This window comes from Dreissena polymorpha, chromosome 3, assembly GCF_020536995.1.
Source record: "Dreissena polymorpha isolate Duluth1 chromosome 3, UMN_Dpol_1.0, whole genome shotgun sequence".
Classification (NCBI taxonomy): domain Eukaryota; kingdom Metazoa; phylum Mollusca; class Bivalvia; order Myida; family Dreissenidae; genus Dreissena; species Dreissena polymorpha.
The window spans coordinates 114,999,975-115,021,468 of NC_068357.1; the positions used below are offsets into that span (position 1 = coordinate 114,999,975).

At 33.6% G+C, this 21,494-nt stretch overlaps 1 protein-coding gene across 12 annotated transcripts in view; it reads right to left on the minus strand.

Moving 5' to 3' along the window:
- Positions 1-21,494, minus strand: part of LOC127871107 (dynactin subunit 1-like) — an 83,390-nt gene that overhangs the window by 15,428 nt on the left and 46,468 nt on the right. For 11 of the 12 annotated variants that reach the window (XM_052413803.1, XM_052413795.1, XM_052413793.1 and 8 more), the window contains 6 exons: positions 17,656-17,721; positions 13,966-14,068; positions 4,853-4,882; positions 3,286-3,385; positions 2,638-2,731; positions 1,754-1,882 (listed from right to left, as the gene is read on the minus strand). In XM_052413803.1, the coding sequence (XP_052269763.1) occupies positions 1,754-1,882; positions 2,638-2,731; positions 3,286-3,385; positions 4,853-4,882; positions 13,966-14,068; positions 17,656-17,721 (522 nt within the window). The remainder of the gene's footprint in view (positions 1-1,753; positions 1,883-2,637; positions 2,732-3,285; positions 3,386-4,852; positions 4,883-13,965; positions 14,069-17,655; positions 17,722-21,494) is intronic. The other variant, XM_052413794.1, reaches the window with a different exon arrangement.

Here is a 21,494-nt window from a genome sequence, read left to right on the forward strand (position 1 = left end):
ATTCGGAAGTGCCATGCTTTGAACGATCGATATACTAAAGAAAGAAAATAAGAAATAGAATAAACATCTTTTGGATAATTATGAACTTATTTGCAAAGGAAATCTGTCCCTTATTCCAAAAAAGGTACGGACCCATACATCGCCGTATTTTAAACGTGAAAGTTAAACATCTACAAGTGGAAGCGCTTGCTTGACCTGGATATTAACGGATTATTTATTTAGCCCTTTTGAACCGCTTCTACATTTTTCAAAACGATATCTATATCAAAATAATTATGTAATGTATTTATATCTGTGCAAATATAATAATATTAAAAAAAACGGTGCGGCAACGCCGTACCGCGGTGCGATTTTTTTCACGACATGCACCGCGATATACCGGTATACCGGTGAATCGTGACAGCCCTATAAATAATCAAAATAATAAATCTGTACAGTAACTGTGAAAAGAACTTCAATTCTTGGTAAGGAAATATATAATATGAGATTTATAATTATATAAATTACTTCCCTTGAAAATAATTGTAACAAATGTCTATTTTTAGTAGCAAATAATTAAAAGCCACTACCGTGACTGTAGATTCACCACTAAAAATGTGCAGCTCCATGAGATACACATGCATGCCAAATATATAAAGTGGCTATGTTTTCAATATTGAATAATTTTCTCCCTTTTTAAAGCTTATTACTTCCCTTAAACCTTTTACCACAATGTGTTTGTCAGAAACACAATGCTGCCTACTGCCCTGCTTTGATTTATTTTACAAAATATATACCTGGGCAGGACAGGTAACTATGTCCATTTAAAGCTTATTACTTCCCTTGACTTTGTTTTTTCAACCCTAGACCTTGAAGGATGATGTTCACCTTGAAATTTTACCACTCAAAATGTGCAGCTCCATGAGATTACACATGCATGCCAAATATCAAGGTGCTATATTCAATATTTTAAAAAATAATGGCCAATGTTAAAGGGTTTTTTCGGACAGACGGACAGACACACTGACTGACAGACAGTTCAACTGCTATATGCCACCCTACCGGGGGCATAAAAAAGCTTCAAAATAAGATATATAAGATACCATGGTGTATTTACATAGACTTAAATTGGAAAAGTCGTGATTGAAATTATCACAGACCCACACAGCCTGCATGAATAAGTTGGCAGACTAGTTGTAGACTTGTATATATATCAACATATCACAAAATGTTGAAGCCTTGATTGTTGTCAGTAAATATGGGAAACTTAAGTATCAAACCTCAATTTATTAACACAGAGCATAGTGTTAAGGTTTCAGGATTGAATTATTTTTGAAGTAGTTAGTGTACCTATTTTATTGTACTTTTTTAGATAACATAATGCAAGGTCATTGTAATTGCAGTTTTTTCTTCTTTTCATTAAAATGCAGATTCCTACTGTATCTTTTCGACAACAATAGTGCGGGTTTTGTGCTAAGCTAATAAACTTATCTGTGTTCAACAGTTACCTGGTATTTTATTTAGCAATCATTTGTTTTATGTTTCTGTCTTCATTTCGAAAGTTAACAAAAGAAATGGTTGAAAACAACACTATAAAACACTTAAAAACATCAAAATTTAACAAGAACATTAAAAAACACAAAATGATGTATCTATCTTGCATGTGTTTTCAACAAGTTTTTAATACACCTAGGTTTAGTGATGTGGTATTATTTTCTCAATAAGGGCATCACATGAATGGGATAAATAAATGTTGGTAGTCATGGTAACTAACCTTTATTTTGAGTTGTTTCTTGAGTTCCTTGATGGATTCCTCCTTGTTCTCCATCTTCACTTTGAGAGCCTCAATATCCGAGATCTGGGCCTTGATCGTGTTTGACCGCAGCACAACTGGGGGCACAGGCTGTTAAATAAAAATGAGCCTGTGAAACCCGTGTTTAGTGCATGTGTGTACAGTGTTGACCCAGAATAGCCTTCACAGTTCCCACAGGCCTTTTTAGGGATGACACTTTTCACTTAGATTTCATTTTTGCTAAGCCTATATGGACTGCACAGGCATATCTGGGACCACTCTTTACACACATGCATTAAGCCCCATTTCATCATAGCAAGATTCTAAGGCATAACAGTGTATGCCTTAGAAGCGAACAAGATCCATGTATATGGCAATATGAACACAGAACAAGTGCTCTGAGGGTGTATTCCAAATATTGTGTCATTCATAGAATGAATAAGTACTGGGTGTATTGCCTATATAATAAAATACTGCAATTTCTGGAGGTGAAAATCTGTCTGCATTTATAGAAACATTGACAAGGAATTCTCTCTGGCAATATTGGAAATAAAGTAGATTTTTTTTTTTTATTGATTCAGCGTTTTCTTCATGCTCACCAAAGTATTTTCACATTTTGAATAAATAAGTATATATGTTTAAATGCTGCCAAAAGATAACACTTTTAATGTTGATATTTCATTTTGAATCTTGAACTGGCTTGAAAAGTTTCACTCAAAACGTACTTTTTTTTTTCAAAAAATGACAAATCTACAATTTAGTCCATTTAAAGGCTTATTATTTTTCCAAAACATGACATTTTAGGGGCATTGTCCTCTTTTGTTTCACTATTATTTACTTTAATATGATTTGAGTTATCATGTTACCCGTTTATCCACTGTTCCATCAAAGTCATACTCCCCATTTTCCATGGCATTAGCAGTCCTGTTCATTGTGCCAACAACCACACCAAATGACAACCTGGAATAAAAGCAGATTCTTCATAATGTATGTAACAGGATATTTCATTATTGGAATTTTCTCTCATCACAACAATTTATATGCAAAACTCAGTCAAAATTTTAATTTAAACCTTCAGCACAATTGCAATGAAAATCTGAGGGAAAATTAAAATCTAAACTTCAGTACAAAATTTTCCATGCAAACCTAAAGCCATGCATGCGGCTTAACTTTAATCTATACCTTCAGTACAACAATTTCAGTGCAAACTTAAGGCAACATTTGTATCTAAACCTTGCGCACAACAATTTTAAAACAAACCTAAGGGATAAGTTTAATCTAAACCTTAGGCACAACAGTTTGAATGCAAACCTTTGGCACAATTTACAAAAAAAAAATCCATCTAAACCATACAAATAACAGTTTCAATACAAATGTAAGGCAGAATACTTATCTTAATAATCTTTAGTTCAACAGTTTCAATGCAAACATGAGGCATCTAATGAGGATTTAATCTCAACGTTCAGCACCACAATTTCAATGAAAACCGTCATAACAACAATATTAATGCAAACCTGAGGCACTCATATGGCCCTGTATCCTCTTTGCCGTACACCTTGTCCGAGGCCTGGTATGCAATCTCCTCCAACTTCTTCGGCATGATCCCCTCTGTATCTACAATACATTCAACGCAGATATTAAATGTCAGACACAAAAATTATTTATCTGTGGAAATCAAGTGATAGAAAGGTCAAACTAAGCTTAAATATCCAATAAATATATACTGTGTTATGGTGTTTTTTTAATGTAAAAAAATGTTAAGAATCTTAAAAAATACTATTTTTTTAAATCAATAACATATGTTCAATAGAATTTCAACAAAATGTCTGTCTAAGCATTTTACTGAATTTAATAGGGATATTTTGAGCAGACTGCAATATTAAATTGGGGTCTCTATGGTAGATTCAATAAAACAGTAACAATCAAGTTGACATATACATGTAACATGTGCATTGCATACACACATTTATAAATCATGTAAAAACACACTGTTTTAATTCATTCACTACTAACAAAGATGCGAGAAAATCACTTAACAATCGAAAGTAAATAAAAAAAAATAACAAAGAGCACTTTATAGTTATTTAATTATAACAAATATGTTGTAAACTTTGAAAAAATGATAACCAAACAGCATTCAATATGACTTTATTTCAAACACAAACAAGCCATGTGTTTGTGAAACACTATGTCCCCATATGTTTGACCTTTGACCTTGAATGATGACTGTGACCTTTCACCACTCACAATGTGCAGCTCCATGAGATACACATGCATGCCGAATATCAAGCTGCTATCTTCAATACTGCAAAAGTGTACATTAAATTAGCTATTTTGACCCATATATTTACCTTTGACCTTGAAGGATGACCTTGACCTTTCACCACTCAAAATGTGCAGCTCTATGAGATACACATGCATGCCAAATATGAAGTTGCTATCTTCAATATTGCAAAAGTTATTGCAAATGTTAAAGTTTGCACAAACAAACACACAAACCAACCAACAGACAGGGCAAAAACAATATGTCCCCCACTATAGTGGTGGGGGGCATAAAAATAAGGTTGAACAAGGTAAAAGTTAACAGTCAGTTTTAAGGTCTCAAGCATTTTTTTATTTTAGGCACCCTTTGTCTATGAAAAATATTCTACATGCAACACGAATTACATTTTGTATTGTAAAGAAGAATTGAAAATATGATTTCAAGGCAAAATGCACGGGAAAACAAAGAGTTTTCCATTTAAAATTTAAAACCAAGATAAATATTATACTTTGAATTTACAATTACAAATCATGTAAATAATACATAGTCTAAAGTCAGGGGATAAGGAGAAAATTGCATACAGGAGAAACATTAACATGCGCATGTCATACAGGACAAATCGAGTGGTGAACGCACTACTTCTGTATCTCTGTATATTATTTCCTGATCCAATACAGCAGCTTATCGTTCAAACCTCAATATGTCAAACTATTGGAAATTGGGTCATTCCAGGAAATGTATTGTACAGGTGAAAATTCATTCAATCATTCAAAGAGGATCTGTAAAACAAAACTCATTCCATAACTGCATGATATTACCCTTGAACTTGTCCAAATCCATCGTCCCATCTAGAAGATTAACAATATGACACATGATCAACCTCATAAATGAAAGTTAAACCAGTTAACATACCTTTAGATGAGTTGGAATTGTTGTCACATGACTCATTAAAAATTGACTCTGATGGAACAGAACTCAAATGTATAACAGCAATTATGTAACACCTTATTCTTTAAAATGATTTCATAATTATTTCATGTTATTGTAAAGACAAACTTAATGGGTCCACCAAAAGCTAACAAAACAGTACATCCACTCATGTTTTTGTCTTTTTAGTTTAAACAAAATTCATGCACACAAAGTTAAGCACATTCCTGAATTCCGGGATACTTCTTTGCTAATGTCTTGTTAACCTAAAATCATCTGTACCAAGCACATCAAAATAAAGCATAACTTAATTGACAAAAATAATAACCATGTTACAAGTTCTCCTCTCTCTTATTATCATGGCTTAGTAATAACAGCCTGTTTATCCTTTACCCCTTACATACGTTTTTTGACGCATTTGTGGTCCCTTAGAAAGTTAAATATAATTAAAGACTTATTTACTTTAAACAAGTTTTAAAGGCTTTATTTCCAACCCTAAGATACTGATGAGCAGCCAACAGCATAAAACCTGGACATTCTGCGAGTTACTCGCAGGCAGTTCTGGTTTTGATGCTGCTTACAAATAGTCATTTTCACTTTACTTCTGAGTGGAAAAGGGTTAAACTTGCAGCATACACCTTCAGATGAGCTAAAACTGTCACGGTACTCATTAAACATTGACTCTGACTGTATTGCCTAAAAGAATAGAACTCAAATGAATGAAAACAATTATGTGAACAACAGTTTTTGACGATGCTGCAAAGTTATCATACCATGAAAAAATTCTTCACAATGGCGACCTATGTAAAAGACAGAGCCATCCCGATTGAGATAGCTCGATTTTTCTAATCTGCATACCTCGCTGATTATCATTGATAAATGTATAGGAAGCTCAGCTATAAATAGGACAGCATATTCTGGGAAAAAGATTTAATAATAGTTTGAAAACGTTAATTTTAAATCAGTTATATTCAATCCATTATATGTTTATAGATCAATGAAACAACTATGCTTTTTCTGTATTGTATTTGACATTTGTCGTGAATCAGTATATACATTGCAAATTAAAACGTGTATAATTAACTTTCAACGCGATCATGAGCTTAAAGAAAACAAATTATTTCGAACCTGCCATTTGTAAACGTTGTAGCGATTTTGGTATATAAACAGCATAATAGCCGTATGACATCTGTGAAACTCTCCCTAACGCTAATGCTTTCTCATTTTGCATATTTAATAAACTTTTCAAACAGAAATTACAGAGCCACATCAGTGCACACACTATCTTTGATAATTCATTCGTTTGTTGGATTTTGTTTGCTGTTTTAAACACTTATTAGGTCATATCGCGGAGATTTAGTTAACCTTACCATGTGTTCATGGGCGAACTCACATATTCAAGTGCTCTTATCACTATGTGCTCATACCTAATTTCAGGAATCATCATGAAATTATTGCCGTACTTACGAAAAAACATGCCTAAGCTTATTGAATTAGAGAAAAAAACAATAATCAAAAGCAAATAATTATATGTTCATGCACATGGGCATGTGAAATCACGTCCGTACACATAGCATCATTAACTTAGGAAAGGAAACAACGCAATATAAAGTTTGGTATGATATACATGTGAAATTAAAGAGCATGGTGTAATTAAAGAGCATGTCAAGTTTTGAAATTATATGCTGAAACGTAATGTTATAACCCACAAACATTTTACTGTAACAGAACGTTAATTTTAAGATAAAACGTACAAAAAATACACGTCAAATATCTGTACTAAGATATTGCTTGTTATATTTGATCGAGAATGTAACCCGCCTCCCAGTTTCGCTGCATGGATCAAGTTCCCCACGGGTACTACCGTAATTACTCTATGTTTTCGGCCACTCTAAGTTTTCAGACACCCCTTTTTTAGCAAAAATAATTATTTTTCGTGACTCCTAATATTCAGACACACGAGTTTTCGTCCATAATTAATGTCTCTAATTTTTAGGACAGTATATTTTACAGCGCCATTTTACAAAATTTCGGTCCTGTTTTGGATATCTAATGACACTTCGATCATGGGGTTAACATCTTAAAACATGGCAGGTGCATGCCTGAGGGAAACGGACCATTACATTTGCGTTATCAGGTAAATAACCTTGTAAACCGATATTAAACAATTGTTTCGCCCGATAGCATAAGCGTTATGACAATTACCAGGGGAAGTGCCAATTAACAGTTCAATTATCTACCGAAATTGTACTACCCCTTCTCAATTAAATAACTGTGACAAATACTAAACGCTTCAAAGTGTGATGCACCCTATTGCAAGTTTTACAAAAACGGAAGGTGTTAGACAACAATTATCGGAAATGAACAAACAAAGAATTCATAGTTTGCTTTTGTATTGCGTTAATTACAGGTTCATACTAGCGAGTATCGGTACATTACATGCTCATCTTTGAACTCGTTGGTCAAAGTACAACCTTGCAGTAACTTTCTGTCAAATAAATTAAGCATTTAAAATTATTAAAAATGCAGTGCAAAAATATATAACTGTAATTTATACTATACGGCATGGTATTTTACAAGCGCGTGCTATTACCGGTGACGTTGATAAAATTGACGCTATTTTTGGACACTTCAATTTTCGACTCTAAGTTTTCGGACACCTGTATTTTGTGAATATTTTTCGTATCTAAGTTTTCGGACACGAAATAAAATATTATTTTTAAGTGTCCGAAAACATATAGTAATTACGGTACTTCCCCATACCCCCATTATTTTTTTTCCGTACCCTACATTTTTCGTACCCAAGTTTTTGCTTGTACCCAAATTTTGTTCAAACCCAATTTTTTTTTCCTACACAATTTTTTTTTCCTACCCATTTTTTTTTTCGTAACCAAATCTTTTTTCGTACCAACTTTTTTTTTTGCATAATTTTTGTAGCCAAAATGTTTGTACCCATTTTTTTTCCTATCCAAAATTTTCGTACCCACATACACAATTGTGGTGATGAAGATAAACTTAAATAGATGCCTTTATATCAATCCTCTTCAAAAGCATCGTCACACCAGTACTGTCAGTACTTTGATTAATGAATCTTTTATGCCTACTAACACCCTATTCTTTAAAATGATTGCATAATGATTTCATTTTATTGTAAACACAAACTAAATGGGTCCACCAAAAGCTAATAAAACAGTACACACATTCATGTTGTTGTCTTTAGTTTAAACAAAATTCATGCACACAAAGTAATGCTCATTCCTCAATTCCGGGAATTCTTTGAATGTCTTGTGAACATAATTTCAACTGTACCAATGACATCAAAATAGTTGCTTTCAAGCGATAAAAATTAGACTATAGTAAGTATAACTAAATTGAACAAGAGCACCGCCTTGCGGGTGCAGACCGCTCATCTATTTTCTTTTTAAAGGTGAAGGGACTCTCATTTTCAATCACAAAGGAGGGAGGGGTGGAGTGAAGAGGGGTGTATAGTGTGGGGGTGTGGACATTTATTACATTATTTTCCAAAAATGCGAAAAAAATGCAAAAAAAAAAAATCGGGGGTGGGGGGGGGGGGGGGTGGGGGGGTGATTCTTGGGTGCGATGGTTGGACGGTATTTCAAACATAAAATAATAAAAATAAATATTTGTGATTTTTAACCGTTTAAAAAAAAAAAGAAATTTGGGGGGGGGGGGTGGGGTAGTGTGAGGGTGTGGTGGTCATTTGTGAGATGATCTTAAAAAAAAAAAAAAAAAAAAAAAAAAAAAAAAAATAGGGGGGGGGGGGGGGGATTCGGGTGGGGGGGAGGGGGGGTGGGTTGGGATTCTTGGGTGCGATGATTGGACGATATTTGAAACATAAAATAATAAAAATAAATATTTGTGTTTTTTAACCGTTTCAAAAAAAAATAATGGGGTGGGGTGGGGGGGGGGGGGGTTTAGTGTGAGGGTGTGGTGGTCATTTGTGAGATGATCTTTAAAAAAAAAAATAAAAAAAAATAGGGGAGGGATTCGGGGGGGGGGGGGGGGGGGGGGGGGGTTGGGGAGGGGGGGAGAGCACGGGGGATGTTTTGGGTGGAGTCTATTGTGGTATGTCAGGTAAGAGTAGTTTTGTCAAAGTATCAATAAAATCTAATCATAAATAAAGAAGTTATGGCAATTTTAGCAAAATTTAATAATTTGACCTTGAGAGTCAAGGTCATTCAAAGGTCAAGGTAAAATTCAACTTGCCAGGTACAGTAACCTCATGATAGCATGAAAGTATTTGAAGTTTGAAAGCAATAGCCTTGATACTTAGAAGTAAAGTGGATTGAAACACAAAATTTAACCATATATTAAAAGTTACTAAGTCAAAAAAGGGCCATAATTCCGTAAAAATGACAACCAGAGTTATGCAACTTGTCCTTTTACTGAACCCTTATGATAGTTTGCGAGTGTTCCAAGTATGAAAGCAATATCTATGATACTTTAGGGGTAAAGTGGACCAAAACACAAAACTTAACCAAATTTTCAATTTTCTAAGTATAAAGGGCCCATAATTCCTTCCAAATGCCAGTCAGAGTTACATAACTTTGCCTGCACAGTCCCCTTATGATAGTTAATAAGTGTTGCAAGTATGAAAGCAATAGCTTTGATACTGTAGGAATAAAGTGGACCTAAACACAAAACTTAACCAAATTTTCAATTTTCTAAGTATAAAAAGGGCCCATAATTATGTCAAAATGCCAGTCAGAGTTACATTACTTTGGCTGCACAGTCCCCTTATGATAGTTAGTAAGTGTTGCAAGTATGAAAGCAATAGCTTTGATACTTACGGAATAAAATGGACCTAAACACAAAACTTAACCAAAATTTTCAATTTTCTAAGTATAAAAAGGGCACATAATTCTGTAAAAATGCACGCCAGAGTTATCTAACTTTGCCTGCACAGTCCCCTCATGATAGTAAGTAAGTGTACCAAGTTTGAATGCAATAGCATTCATACTTTCTGAGAAAAGTGGACCTAAACGCAAAACTTAACCAAAATTTTCAATTTTCTAAGTATAAAAAGGGCACATAATTCTGTCAAATTGCACGCCAGAGTTATCTAACTTTGCCTGCCCAGTCCTCTCATGATAGTAAGTAAGTGTACCAAGTTTGAATGCAATAGCATTGATACTTTCTGAGAAAAGTGGACCTAAACGCAAAACTTAACCAGACGCCAACGCCGACGCAGACGCCGATGCCGACGCCAAGGTGATGACAATAGCTCATAATTTAAAAAAAAAAAAATAGATGAGCTAAAAAAAATAAACATGTGACAAGTTATCCTCTCTCTTATTATCACGGCTTAGCAATAACAGCCTGTTAAAATACATCTTTTTTACAACTAAAACTACCTATCCCCAACAGTGATGTATTTAAAAAGAGCTAGTGCACAAAGTGACCTTACCAGAAGATAAAACAAAGATCAAAACTGGCAATATTAAAACAATTATTACATAACTTATCACCACACAAATGACAAAATCATATTAACAATAAGTAGGCTATGTAAATTTTCAAACACATATATTGAAACCTATTAATTTTTATGAATGTTCGTATCAACATCTAACATGTGTACAATTAATTCATAAATATTTCATTAAACCGTATAGTTCAAACATACATGTTCTCTGATAGTGTTTAGAACCGATTTTAAACATCAAAAATTCGAATACAAAACTGATGTTCAAATACCTAAATAACAAAATGAGTTGGTAATTGGTCCTATTTAAGTCAAAAAACAATACTACTTAAAAGTGTACAGGAAGTGTGAATATATCTAATATTTAATATCTAGAGTGTGTATGAGTATTGTGCTCACTCGTTTTCTCTTTAATGCCGAAGAACCAAGGGTAGATATGCAGTCTGCACTGCTGTAATGGTGGCTTATTGTACATCTACAGAAAGTGTGTGTGTATCTACTATCATATCTAGATTGTGTATGACACGAGTATTGTGCTCACTAATGTCCTCTCTGATACCAATGCACCAAGGCCAGATGAGCAGTATGTACTGCAGTATTTGTGCTTTATTGTGTTAATGTGAATTTCTATACTAAACATTCTGTACATCTCAAACGCTGTTCTCAAACGTGCAAAATTCTACCTGTAGAACTGTGCCTCCTTTGAACTTCGAGTTTTATGTTTCCTTAAAGTAGTTACGTGTTAAGATACAAACATGATTTTTATTTACATTATTGCCTACTTATCATCCTTTTACAATGTTATTTCAAAAGAGACTAAGAAATGTTTAAAAACCTGCACATTCCCTCCTTTCCCCCAGACTTAAAGCCAAGTCATCAAAAATAGCAATTGTTATAGATTTTTTTAAATATTGTACGCCTCTTGACCTTAACTTTTAATTTTGTTATCTCTAAATTGTTAGGGGCTTCCTTCCTATAAAACTAACCTGCAAACTTTTTTATATGCATAACAATTTAGAAATATTTTTGTCAAATCGTTATTTATACATCATGCAAAAACAAGTTTCACGTTTCCTTTCCCAGTGACCTTGACATTTGACCTCAAATTAAATAGACATCTTCCTTTCAACAGAGTAACAAGCACTCCAATAAGGAGGGTCGTATTTCAAAGCATTCTCTTCTATCTAATTGCATGGGAAGTTCATGATTGAATCTCCTCTAACCCTGACCTTTGATTTCACAATGAATAATCAAATCACCAAACTGAAAAAAATGTAGCAACTTTCCAAAATGTTAATCATTTGTAGACAACGGCAATCAAGAGCAAAATACAAAAGGTTTTTTCTTTCTTTCCAAGTAACCAATATACCAGTTTGGGTGATCATAGGTCAAAATGGTGAAAGTTATCTGTTGATTCATTGCAAAAACAAAATGGTTGACATTCCCTCTTACCAAGTAAAGGAGAGGTGAAAAGAATTATATACCTCTGCCTAATTAAATGAAGTGTGGTCAATTAATTATAATTTATCATTTGCAAATTCATGATAAGAATTGGGATAAATGTTTTCATGTTTATTTATCAATAAAAATGTTAGTATGGATTGTTTTAAATACCTATTCTAAATTAAAACCATCCAAACAAGGCATTTAGCACTCAAATAATACTGAACTAGGATTGGCACAAACACAAGTTATAAAATAACCCTAAAGGACTAACAGTCCAAACAAGCCTCTTATAAATGCAGTTAAAAGCTTGGCCAACAAACTACAGCATCTCTTCATCTCATTGGATGACAAAAAAGTAATAATTGACCACTCAGAAATCTCTTTAAACATACAAAAATTTTCAATGGAAAATTTCATAATAAATTATTAATAATAAGAATGAGATAAAGTGATGTAGATTGAAGGCAATAATCTATCTATCATTAATATCAACTTCAAAAAACCCACCTGGGCGGCCTAAAACACACAATCATGTAATATAAAACACTGTAAACAGTAAATTATATTAAGGGTGATAATGAAATTAAAATTAGGCATAATGCTGGTTTTGAGTTAATAAAATCTGATTTTTGTAAAACATATGAACAACTAAAAACAGGTATGTCATCCTTCTATATCAATTATTATTATTATTAATTTTTATAATCAATTGTATAAATGAAAAAAAAGTACGATGATTTTATTCAGTATTAACAAATATAAGTTTTAAACAAGAGCACCGCCTTGCGGGTGCAGACCGCTCATCTATTTTTCTTTATAGAGGTGAAGGGACCTCAATTTCAATCACAAATGAGGGAGGGGTGGAGTGGAGAGGGTTATAGTGTGGGGTTGTGGTCATTTATTACATTATCTTCCAAATTTGAAAAAAAAAATGCTTTTTTGGGAGGGGGGGGGGGATTCTTGACGGTATTTCAAAAATAAAATTATAAAAATAAATATTTGTGTTTTATACCGTTTCCAAAAAAATTTTTTTTTGGGGGGGGGGGGGTTTGGGGCAGGGTATAGTGTGAGGGTGTGGTGGTTATTTATTAGATGATCTTTAAAAAAGTTGTTTTGTCAAAATATCAATCAAATCTAATCATAAATAAAGAAGTTATGGCAATTTAAGCAAAATTTTATAATTTGACCATGAGTCAAGGTCATTCAAAGGTCAAGGTAAAATTCAACTTGTCAGGTACAGTACCCTCATGATAGCATGAAAGTATTTGAAGTTTGAAAGCAATAGCCTTGATACTTTAGAAGTAAAGTGGATCTAAACACAAAATTTAACCATATATTCAAAGTTACTAAGTCAAAAAAGGGCCATAATTCTGTAAAAATGACAGCAGAGTTATGCAACTTGTCCTTTACTGTCCCCATATGATAGTTTGTGAGTGTCCCAAGTATGAAAGCAATATTTATGATACTTTAGGGGTAAAGTGAACCAAAACACAAAACTTAACCAAATTTTCAATTTTCTAAGTATAAAGGGCCCATAATTCCGTCAAAATGCCAGTCAGAGTTACATAACTTTGCCTGCACATATATATATTTCCCTTATGATAGTTAGTAAGTGTTGCAAGTATGAAAGCAATAGCTTTGATACTTAAGGAATAAAATGGACCTAAACACAAAACTTAACCAAAATTTTCTATTTTCTAAGTATAAAAAGGGCACATAATTCTGTCAAAATGCACGCTAGAGTTATCTAACTTTGCCTGCCCAGTCCCTCATGATAGAAAGTAAGTGTACCAAGTTTGAATGCAATAGCATTGATACTTTCTGAGAAAAGCGGACCTAAACACAAAACTTAACCGGACACCGACGCAGACGCCGACGACAAGGTGATGACAATAGCTCATAATTTTTTTCCATAAAATAGATGAGCTAAAAAGGGCATTTAAATGGTGTAGCAATCTTCCTATTATTCCATTAGAAATTGATCTCTGGCACAATTAATTGAGCACATTAAAAATGTTTTTGAAAATATGTGCTGTCTGTAAAAAACTGACAAATGCAGATTGTGTTAGCACAGATCAAAAGGACAAAATGGCGTAAGCTCACGCCCCCTACCTGTAAGGAGAGCAGCCTGCTGTACGGATCCTGCTGCAAGGAACTGCAGGGTCTTGGCAACCTTCAGCATGTGACCTCCAGTGGTGGTGATCAGCTCCTGAATCTGCAACCACAAACATGCATCCAATTGTACCTGTCCTAAATATTTGCATATAAGATGCATATGAAATTCAATCATATTTTTAATACTTATACTTAATTTTCACTAGACATGAAAGCATAAAATTTATATTACCAGCATGTCTAAATTGACATTTGGATTCAAGATACATATGCAGTGCTCCACCTAGGCTCAAATTGAAGGGCGCCCAGCCCAGCCCTTCCGAACCTCCGCCCTGCCCTTACTAGCCCCCCCCCATTTTTTTACATATGATAAATAATAAATCTCTTATTACATTGTAAATCATTCGTCATTGTGGCCATATTATTTGAATGGTTTAAAAATAATGGGAATAATATATTAAGGTAGTGCACCTCTAATGATTTCCCGCGATTTCTTCGAAGGTTGAAGAGCCTACTATTAGGTGCCGTAGCCTAGTGGTTAAGGCGATAGACTAGAAATCTTTTGGGATATTCCCGCGCAGGTTCGAATCCTGCCGACGACGTATACTTTTTTGCGACGCGTTTTATTTATTTTCTAACGTAATTTGATTTAATATGGCATATAAGCTATATTTATTGTTAAATATGTTGCAATTTTTATGCACATTTTTCAATTATTAAAATTAAAACAACGTTATGGCGAAATTGGGTGATTTACTGTTGAAAATACGAACCATGCATGTTGCATTTTTATTTTTATTTCAAAAAGTAAACGGTAAATCTGTCTAGTTCTTGGTATTTTTGCTGTATATAGTGTTTCTATAAAAACTAAGTTTAAAATATGACTTAAATGATACTATTTTGAATTTTATGACACTTTGTTTTTAACCGACCCAATTTTTACTTGGCTGAAATCACTTACATTTCATGGTGCTCTTCCATAGATAAAAATTTGTAAAAAATAAATGTCTGTAAAAGAATACTTATTTCATCTTGTTTAAACTTCAAACACCTTTACAGCATCTGTACACACCAACTGCATGCCCATATTTGGAAATTTGAATGAATTATGGAACTTTTATATACCCAGGGGTGAAAATAAACTGGACAAAAGCCGAGCGTGGGGGTGGTTTTGAAAAAATCGGTATATTTTTTTAAAAAGCATGGAAAGCCTACCTACAAATTTGCATGTAGTTCAGTGAAATGATGCTGATTAAGAAAATAATTAATTAGATTATATTTGGATATGTGCCCATTAGAGGTGCACTACCTTAAACAATTATTAATAACATATAAATTAACAGGAAGCATTCCAGAAATGCCCACGCGCTCGAAAGTGCCCTTTTGACAAAATACTGCGCGTCGAAAGTGCTCTTTTGACAAAAAAGCACCCCTTCCCCTTTTCAAATCCTAGCTGAAGCACTGCATATGGGACATTCATTCGAGACACTTTCATATGTTAACCCTAAAACATAATTTTCACCTAGCTAGATGCCAATTGATATGCTATAATTTAATTTAAACCCATATTTGTAAAATTGCATATTTAATACACAATACTTGACAGAGTATTCTCATTGACAGATTCTTCTTATTTCAATCTTGTATATAATAAATATCTTATCTAGAGGTCAACATTTGACAAACAAATACCTCACTCATGTAACCTGTCAATAATACATCTAAACTGCAGTATCATGTTTACATTATACATATAGGCCCACCCCTTATCAAATCTTGTTTTGGACAGTCACTGATCCCAGTTAAAAGGCAACCCATGTGTAAAATGTGTTTTCTATTAAGACACCATTCTAAGAAAACTGGGCTTGATGCATGTGGGTAAAGTGTGATCCCAGATTAGCCTGTGCAGTGGGTAAAGTGTGATCCCAAATTAGCCTGTGCATGTGGGTAAAGTGTGATCCCAGATTAGCCTGTGCATGTGGGTAAAGTGTGATCCCAGATTAGCCTGTGCATGTGGGTAAAGTGTGATCCCAGATTAGCCTGTGCAGTCTGTAAAGGCTAATCTGGGACGACACTGTTTAAAAGAGATTTCCTTAAAGAACAATAGATGTGTTTGTCAGAAACACAATGCCCCCTACTGCGCCGCTTTGAAACCATACATTTGACCTTTGACCTTGAAGGATGACCTTTCACCACTCAAAATGTGCAGCTGCATGAGATACACATGCATGCCAAATACCAAGTTGGTATCTTCAATATTGCAAAAGTTATCAGCGTTTTTCCTCTATATAAAGTTAGTACCGTAAATTGGCACCATTCCCAATGCAACCATTTTTCTCAATTTCAAAATGAAAATTCCAAATTCAAATTAAAAAAATCCCCATTCACAGGAAAAAAAATGTGCGATGTTTACTCTTTTGTTTTACGGCGAAAATCGAGTAAAACTAAAGTCAGTGCTTGTTAACCAACAGGGGAAGTAACCGCAGCAAGTGTTGATGATGATATATCGATTGGTTCCCGTTGTCTGAATACTACTGTACTCGATAAGAGGCACCTTAATCAAAACGCAACACATTTTCGCGAATTACCAGCAACGATGGCGTCGCATATTTCAGAAGGTCTTTGATTGCATTGTGAGTTTAATTTGCAAAGAAAGACAAGGCTTTAATTACCACTGGCCAAATTGTTCAACTGGGTTTAAAGATTGAATTGTAAGCAGTTATAGTAATGTTATTGTATTCTCTTGTAACTGTTTTGCATAAAAAACTGATGTTTTGACCAAGTTGTAGATTGTGATATTTCAAATATTATACTTTCTGATAAATTGAGCAAGCAGACCATGTTTGAACAAGAGAATTCCTGTGTTCTCTGCAGTTAAAAGTTGAATTATTCTTAAACCTGGTAATTCCTTTTGTAAGGTCTGTGCTACTGAACTTTTGCAAGACACATGTATGTGAAGTGGAATAGATGTTGTTCCAAATAGAGATTATTATCTAGCATAGTTTGGTATATAGTTAAAATTTAAAAGTTAAAATGTAATTTTAATTTAATTTGTTGCAGACATCACTTGGATGAATAATTTTGCTGTTATAACACGTCTTGATTATTCAATATATTACATGTATGCAATTGATGTCACATAACATGCACAATCCTTGATTGTTCAGATGTTTTTAAATGTCTATTAAACATGATAATAGATACAATTCTGATATTAAAGATGTTAATCATTGCTACATAGCAGCGTTTACTTTTGATTTCTAAATTCTAAGTATGAATTCACAGGAGTGTCACATTTGACTGGGTGGCAAATGCAAGTATTTTATTCTGCCCATATATTATTCTTCAATGATAAATATAAAATAAACCAGAAATCGCACAGTTTTTTTAGTTTAGAATATGCTTTATTTAGATTTGAGCATAATTAATAAATTTCCCAACTTTGATGAAAACGATGCTAATTTTCCCAATTTGACCGGTATCGGCACAAGTCCCAAAGAGGTGAGGAAAAACGCTGGTTATGGGCAAAGTTATGTTAAAGTTTTCGGACAGACTTACTGACGGACAGACAGTTCAACTGCTACATGCCACCCTACCAAGGGCATAATAAAAAATACCATAAAAGGGGAAATGCAATTAGCCCAGTGTTTCCAGAGCCAGGGCCTATTCATGTAATTACAAGCATACCTCCTTGCTGAAGTTCAGGGGAGTCGCAGTGTTTGCAAAGTCACCTTGCGGTAGACGGCGCTTCACCTGCAATATAGATGATATACATTAAAAACTTCATAACTAAACAGTATTCAAACCATCTGAAATGTTTCGTGCCAAAAAAAATAAAAATAATAGAAACAGAGGGGGTAATCATGTGACGATCAAGATGGTGACGTCTGTGTTGAAACAGGTATATTTTAATGTTTTATACCCTTTATTACTTTTTTTTAATTGTTTAAATGCCACTCACTTCCCAGTAATATCAGCAAGTGTTTTACTTTAATTTAGTATTTAATATTTACTCTATATCTTGACTTTACTTGCAACAAAATTTCTTAGCAGTATCACAAAATTACAGCTCCCGCTAAGAAAATATGTAGCTTGTAATGAAGAGATTTAAAGGAAATATCAATACGAAATAAACACTTATCACTTGTGACTGATATGATGGCATGTAAAAACTTAATAAAATCAATAAAGGGTATAAAAAGGCCAGAAAAGCTATTTTGGCACGGACATCGCCATCTTGAAAGTCATGATTATCCCCTCTGAGAAACAACATTATTTCTGTACTTTTCATGTGATTATATTTTATGTTGTTACTAGTAATGACCAAAACTGCAACACTCCTTTTAAGTAATCTATCAGTTAATTGATAATTGACAGATAAATGATCGATTAAATCTTATGTCTATTGGATTTTGATTCATAAATCAATTTACAGCTAATTTGTTACACAAATTTGAATTTCAACTATTTGTGTGCAAGTGTCAGGAAAATTGATAATTGTTATGGTTTTACTAAATAACTTGTCACTTTCGTATAAATATTACAGTACACACATTCACATTAACCAAAATCTTACTAAAACAATAAATATATATTATTGTTTCCATATATTTAATGTTGCCACATACAATTTATTACTGAAACAAGAACACGCCTTCAAAAGAAAAGTAATAAAATTGAATTATTTAACTAAATGATAATTGAACTCAACATGATCAAGCAAATCAAACATGGCTGAAGTTCTAGTTCTGCAATTCGAGTTATGGCAATTAAACATCCATCTCTTGAAAGCCTTTAGACTTAATTGTGTGAAGCAGAATAGCCGCACAAGAATTACAAAAGCACAACATATATATACGAGTAAACTATTAATTGGGGGATGAAATAGTTTTCATGGTCATGTTGCTAACAAACACTATTGAAAAAAAAGCAAAGAGCAGATTACCCTAGGTCTCTCACCTGAGAATTAAAGAACTGAGCTGTTTTGATTAGTTATTGTGATGTTTCGAGAACTATTTCAGAACTCCGCCAAGATATCATTTGAACTCAAATTCTGAGCAGATTTCATGATGATTGGGAAAAAACATGTGGCCTCTTAAAGTGTTCACAAGCTTTTTAGTAAACCAAGTGGCCTGGTTTTTGATACAATGTGGCCTAGGTTTGAACTCACTAAGGCAAATGTTCTTACAAAGTTTCATGAAGATTGGGAATTATATGTGGCCTCCAATGTGTTCACCAGCTTCTGGTTTCCATTGACCTAGTGACCCAGTTTTTGGCCCAATCTAACCCAGTTTCAAACTCCACCCAATCATCATTAAGAGAAATGTTCTAAACAAGTTTCATAATGATTGGACAATAAATATGGCCCCTCAAGTGCTCACAAGCTTTTTCTTTAATTTTTACCTAGAGACCCTTTTTTTTACCTTACAAGACATGCTTACAAACTCTTCCACGATTGCATTAGGACAAATGTTTTTACAAAGTTTAATAAAGATGTTGGCCTTAAATAAGACCTCTCATAGTGTTTGCAAGATTTTTAAATTTCAATCTAGGGACCATGTTCTTAACCCTAGATAACCCACTTTTCATATATGATATGATTTGTTTATATGATTGGGACAAACACTCTTACAATAATTCATAAATATTGAGCAATAAATGAGGCATCTAGAATGTCAAAAAAGGTAAATGTTGACCACACAGGACACATTAAGATGGACAAAAGCAGGTGATCACAAAAAATCAGCATAAGAACTTTGTGCTCAGGTAATCAAATAAAAAAAGTATCAGTTAATAAATTCATGGCTGTAAATGAGTCATTTGATTAAAAAACTGACTTGCAGTTTCAAGAATAGATGCCAAACAATTCTAATGAGGCTGTGGCAGCAAGGTGCATCCAATTTACACTTGGTCTACTAAAACTTTTATCAAGTTTTCATCTAACAGATTAGTATTAATGTTATTGGTTTAATTGATCTTTATTTTTTCCATTATTAATATTCATAGCTTCTTCAACTAATATGTGCAATAAATCCCACACAATCTGAGGTCAAACTAGCTTGAAATTTTGCTAAATGTTATAGTAAAACATATAGGCAAAATTTGTGCTGAAAAATAATGCACTGATTCCATACTGACCCTTAAACTATTGTATCTGGCAGAAAATGTAAAGTAGATACAATAATTGTGTCTTGTTCTGAGAAAACTGGGCTTAATTCATGTGCGTTAAGTGTCGTCCCAGATTAGCCTGTGCAGTCCGCACAGGCTAATCAGGGACGACACTTTCCGCTTTAATGGTATTTTTAGTTTCAAGGAAGTCCCTCCTTACCGAAAATCAAGTTTAGGCGGAAAGTGTCATCCATGATTAGCCTGTGAGGACTGTATAGGGTAATCGGGGAGGACACTTTACGCACATGCATTATGCCCAGTTTTATCAGAACAAGACACAATTGATCACTGAAACTTCACTTCAAGCACAGTGACTAACTTTTATCCTTTTTCATAACTAAGAAACCCCTAAAGACATTATGACATTGTTAATCAACCCTTTAGCATTCATATACGCATTTAAATGCTTTTGTGGTCCCTCAGAAAATGAAAATTCAATTAAGGACATTTTGTGCTAGATTCAAGTTTCAAAGGCTTCATTACCAACCCTACAATACATATAAGCACCAAACAGCATAAAACCTGGACAGCCCAGGAGTTACTTGTAGGCAGTTCTGGTTATATGCTGGTTGCATATAGCCATTTTCAATTTTCTTATGAGCAGGAAAGGGTTTTAAAGTACTGTAACTATACTATGTCAGGACTGGTGTTTACTAAAAGCCTATCAAAAAGTTTTATCTAGCCTATGAAAACTACATAAATGTTAACAAAAAGTGTGCAAATATTTTCCACTTGTATCAATCAAAACATTTCATGGTAAAGCTATGTTAGTTTGACAGTATGAAACCTCTGATCTGTGATCAAAAACAGAAGATGTGAACTTTTTTAATAATGCATGCTTGCAAATACTTAACATAGCAATAGTGACCCCAAGAAACTCGTACGTGTGATTCATGCTGGAATTGAGTACAATATAACTGCAAGAACTTAATGAAAAGTTTTATTGCCACTCATCTAAATATTTTTACAATTGCAGTCATCAATTTGTATAATGCACCATTTTCTATGTTGCAGTTTTTATAAAGGAATTTCTCTCTTAAAAGTTTGTGGATATCAGACAATTTTAAACATTTGTTATGTTTGGGATAGCATGAATAAAAAATAATTTAGAAATATTTAAATATTCAGAGCAAGTGTTAAAAGTTTCAACTGGATACCGTTGGTAGTTTTAAAATTTTAACAACAAACAAGGGACAAAATTGTCACAAAACCAGGTTTTCATTGTGAAAAAAAAATCTGATAAAGGGAGAAAACTCAAACTGAACTTTTGAAATGACCAAAAAAAATTAACCCCCTTTGTAATTTTTTTTTTTTTTAAATCTATTTTTAGTCGTGGCGACCTTGACATTGGAGATATT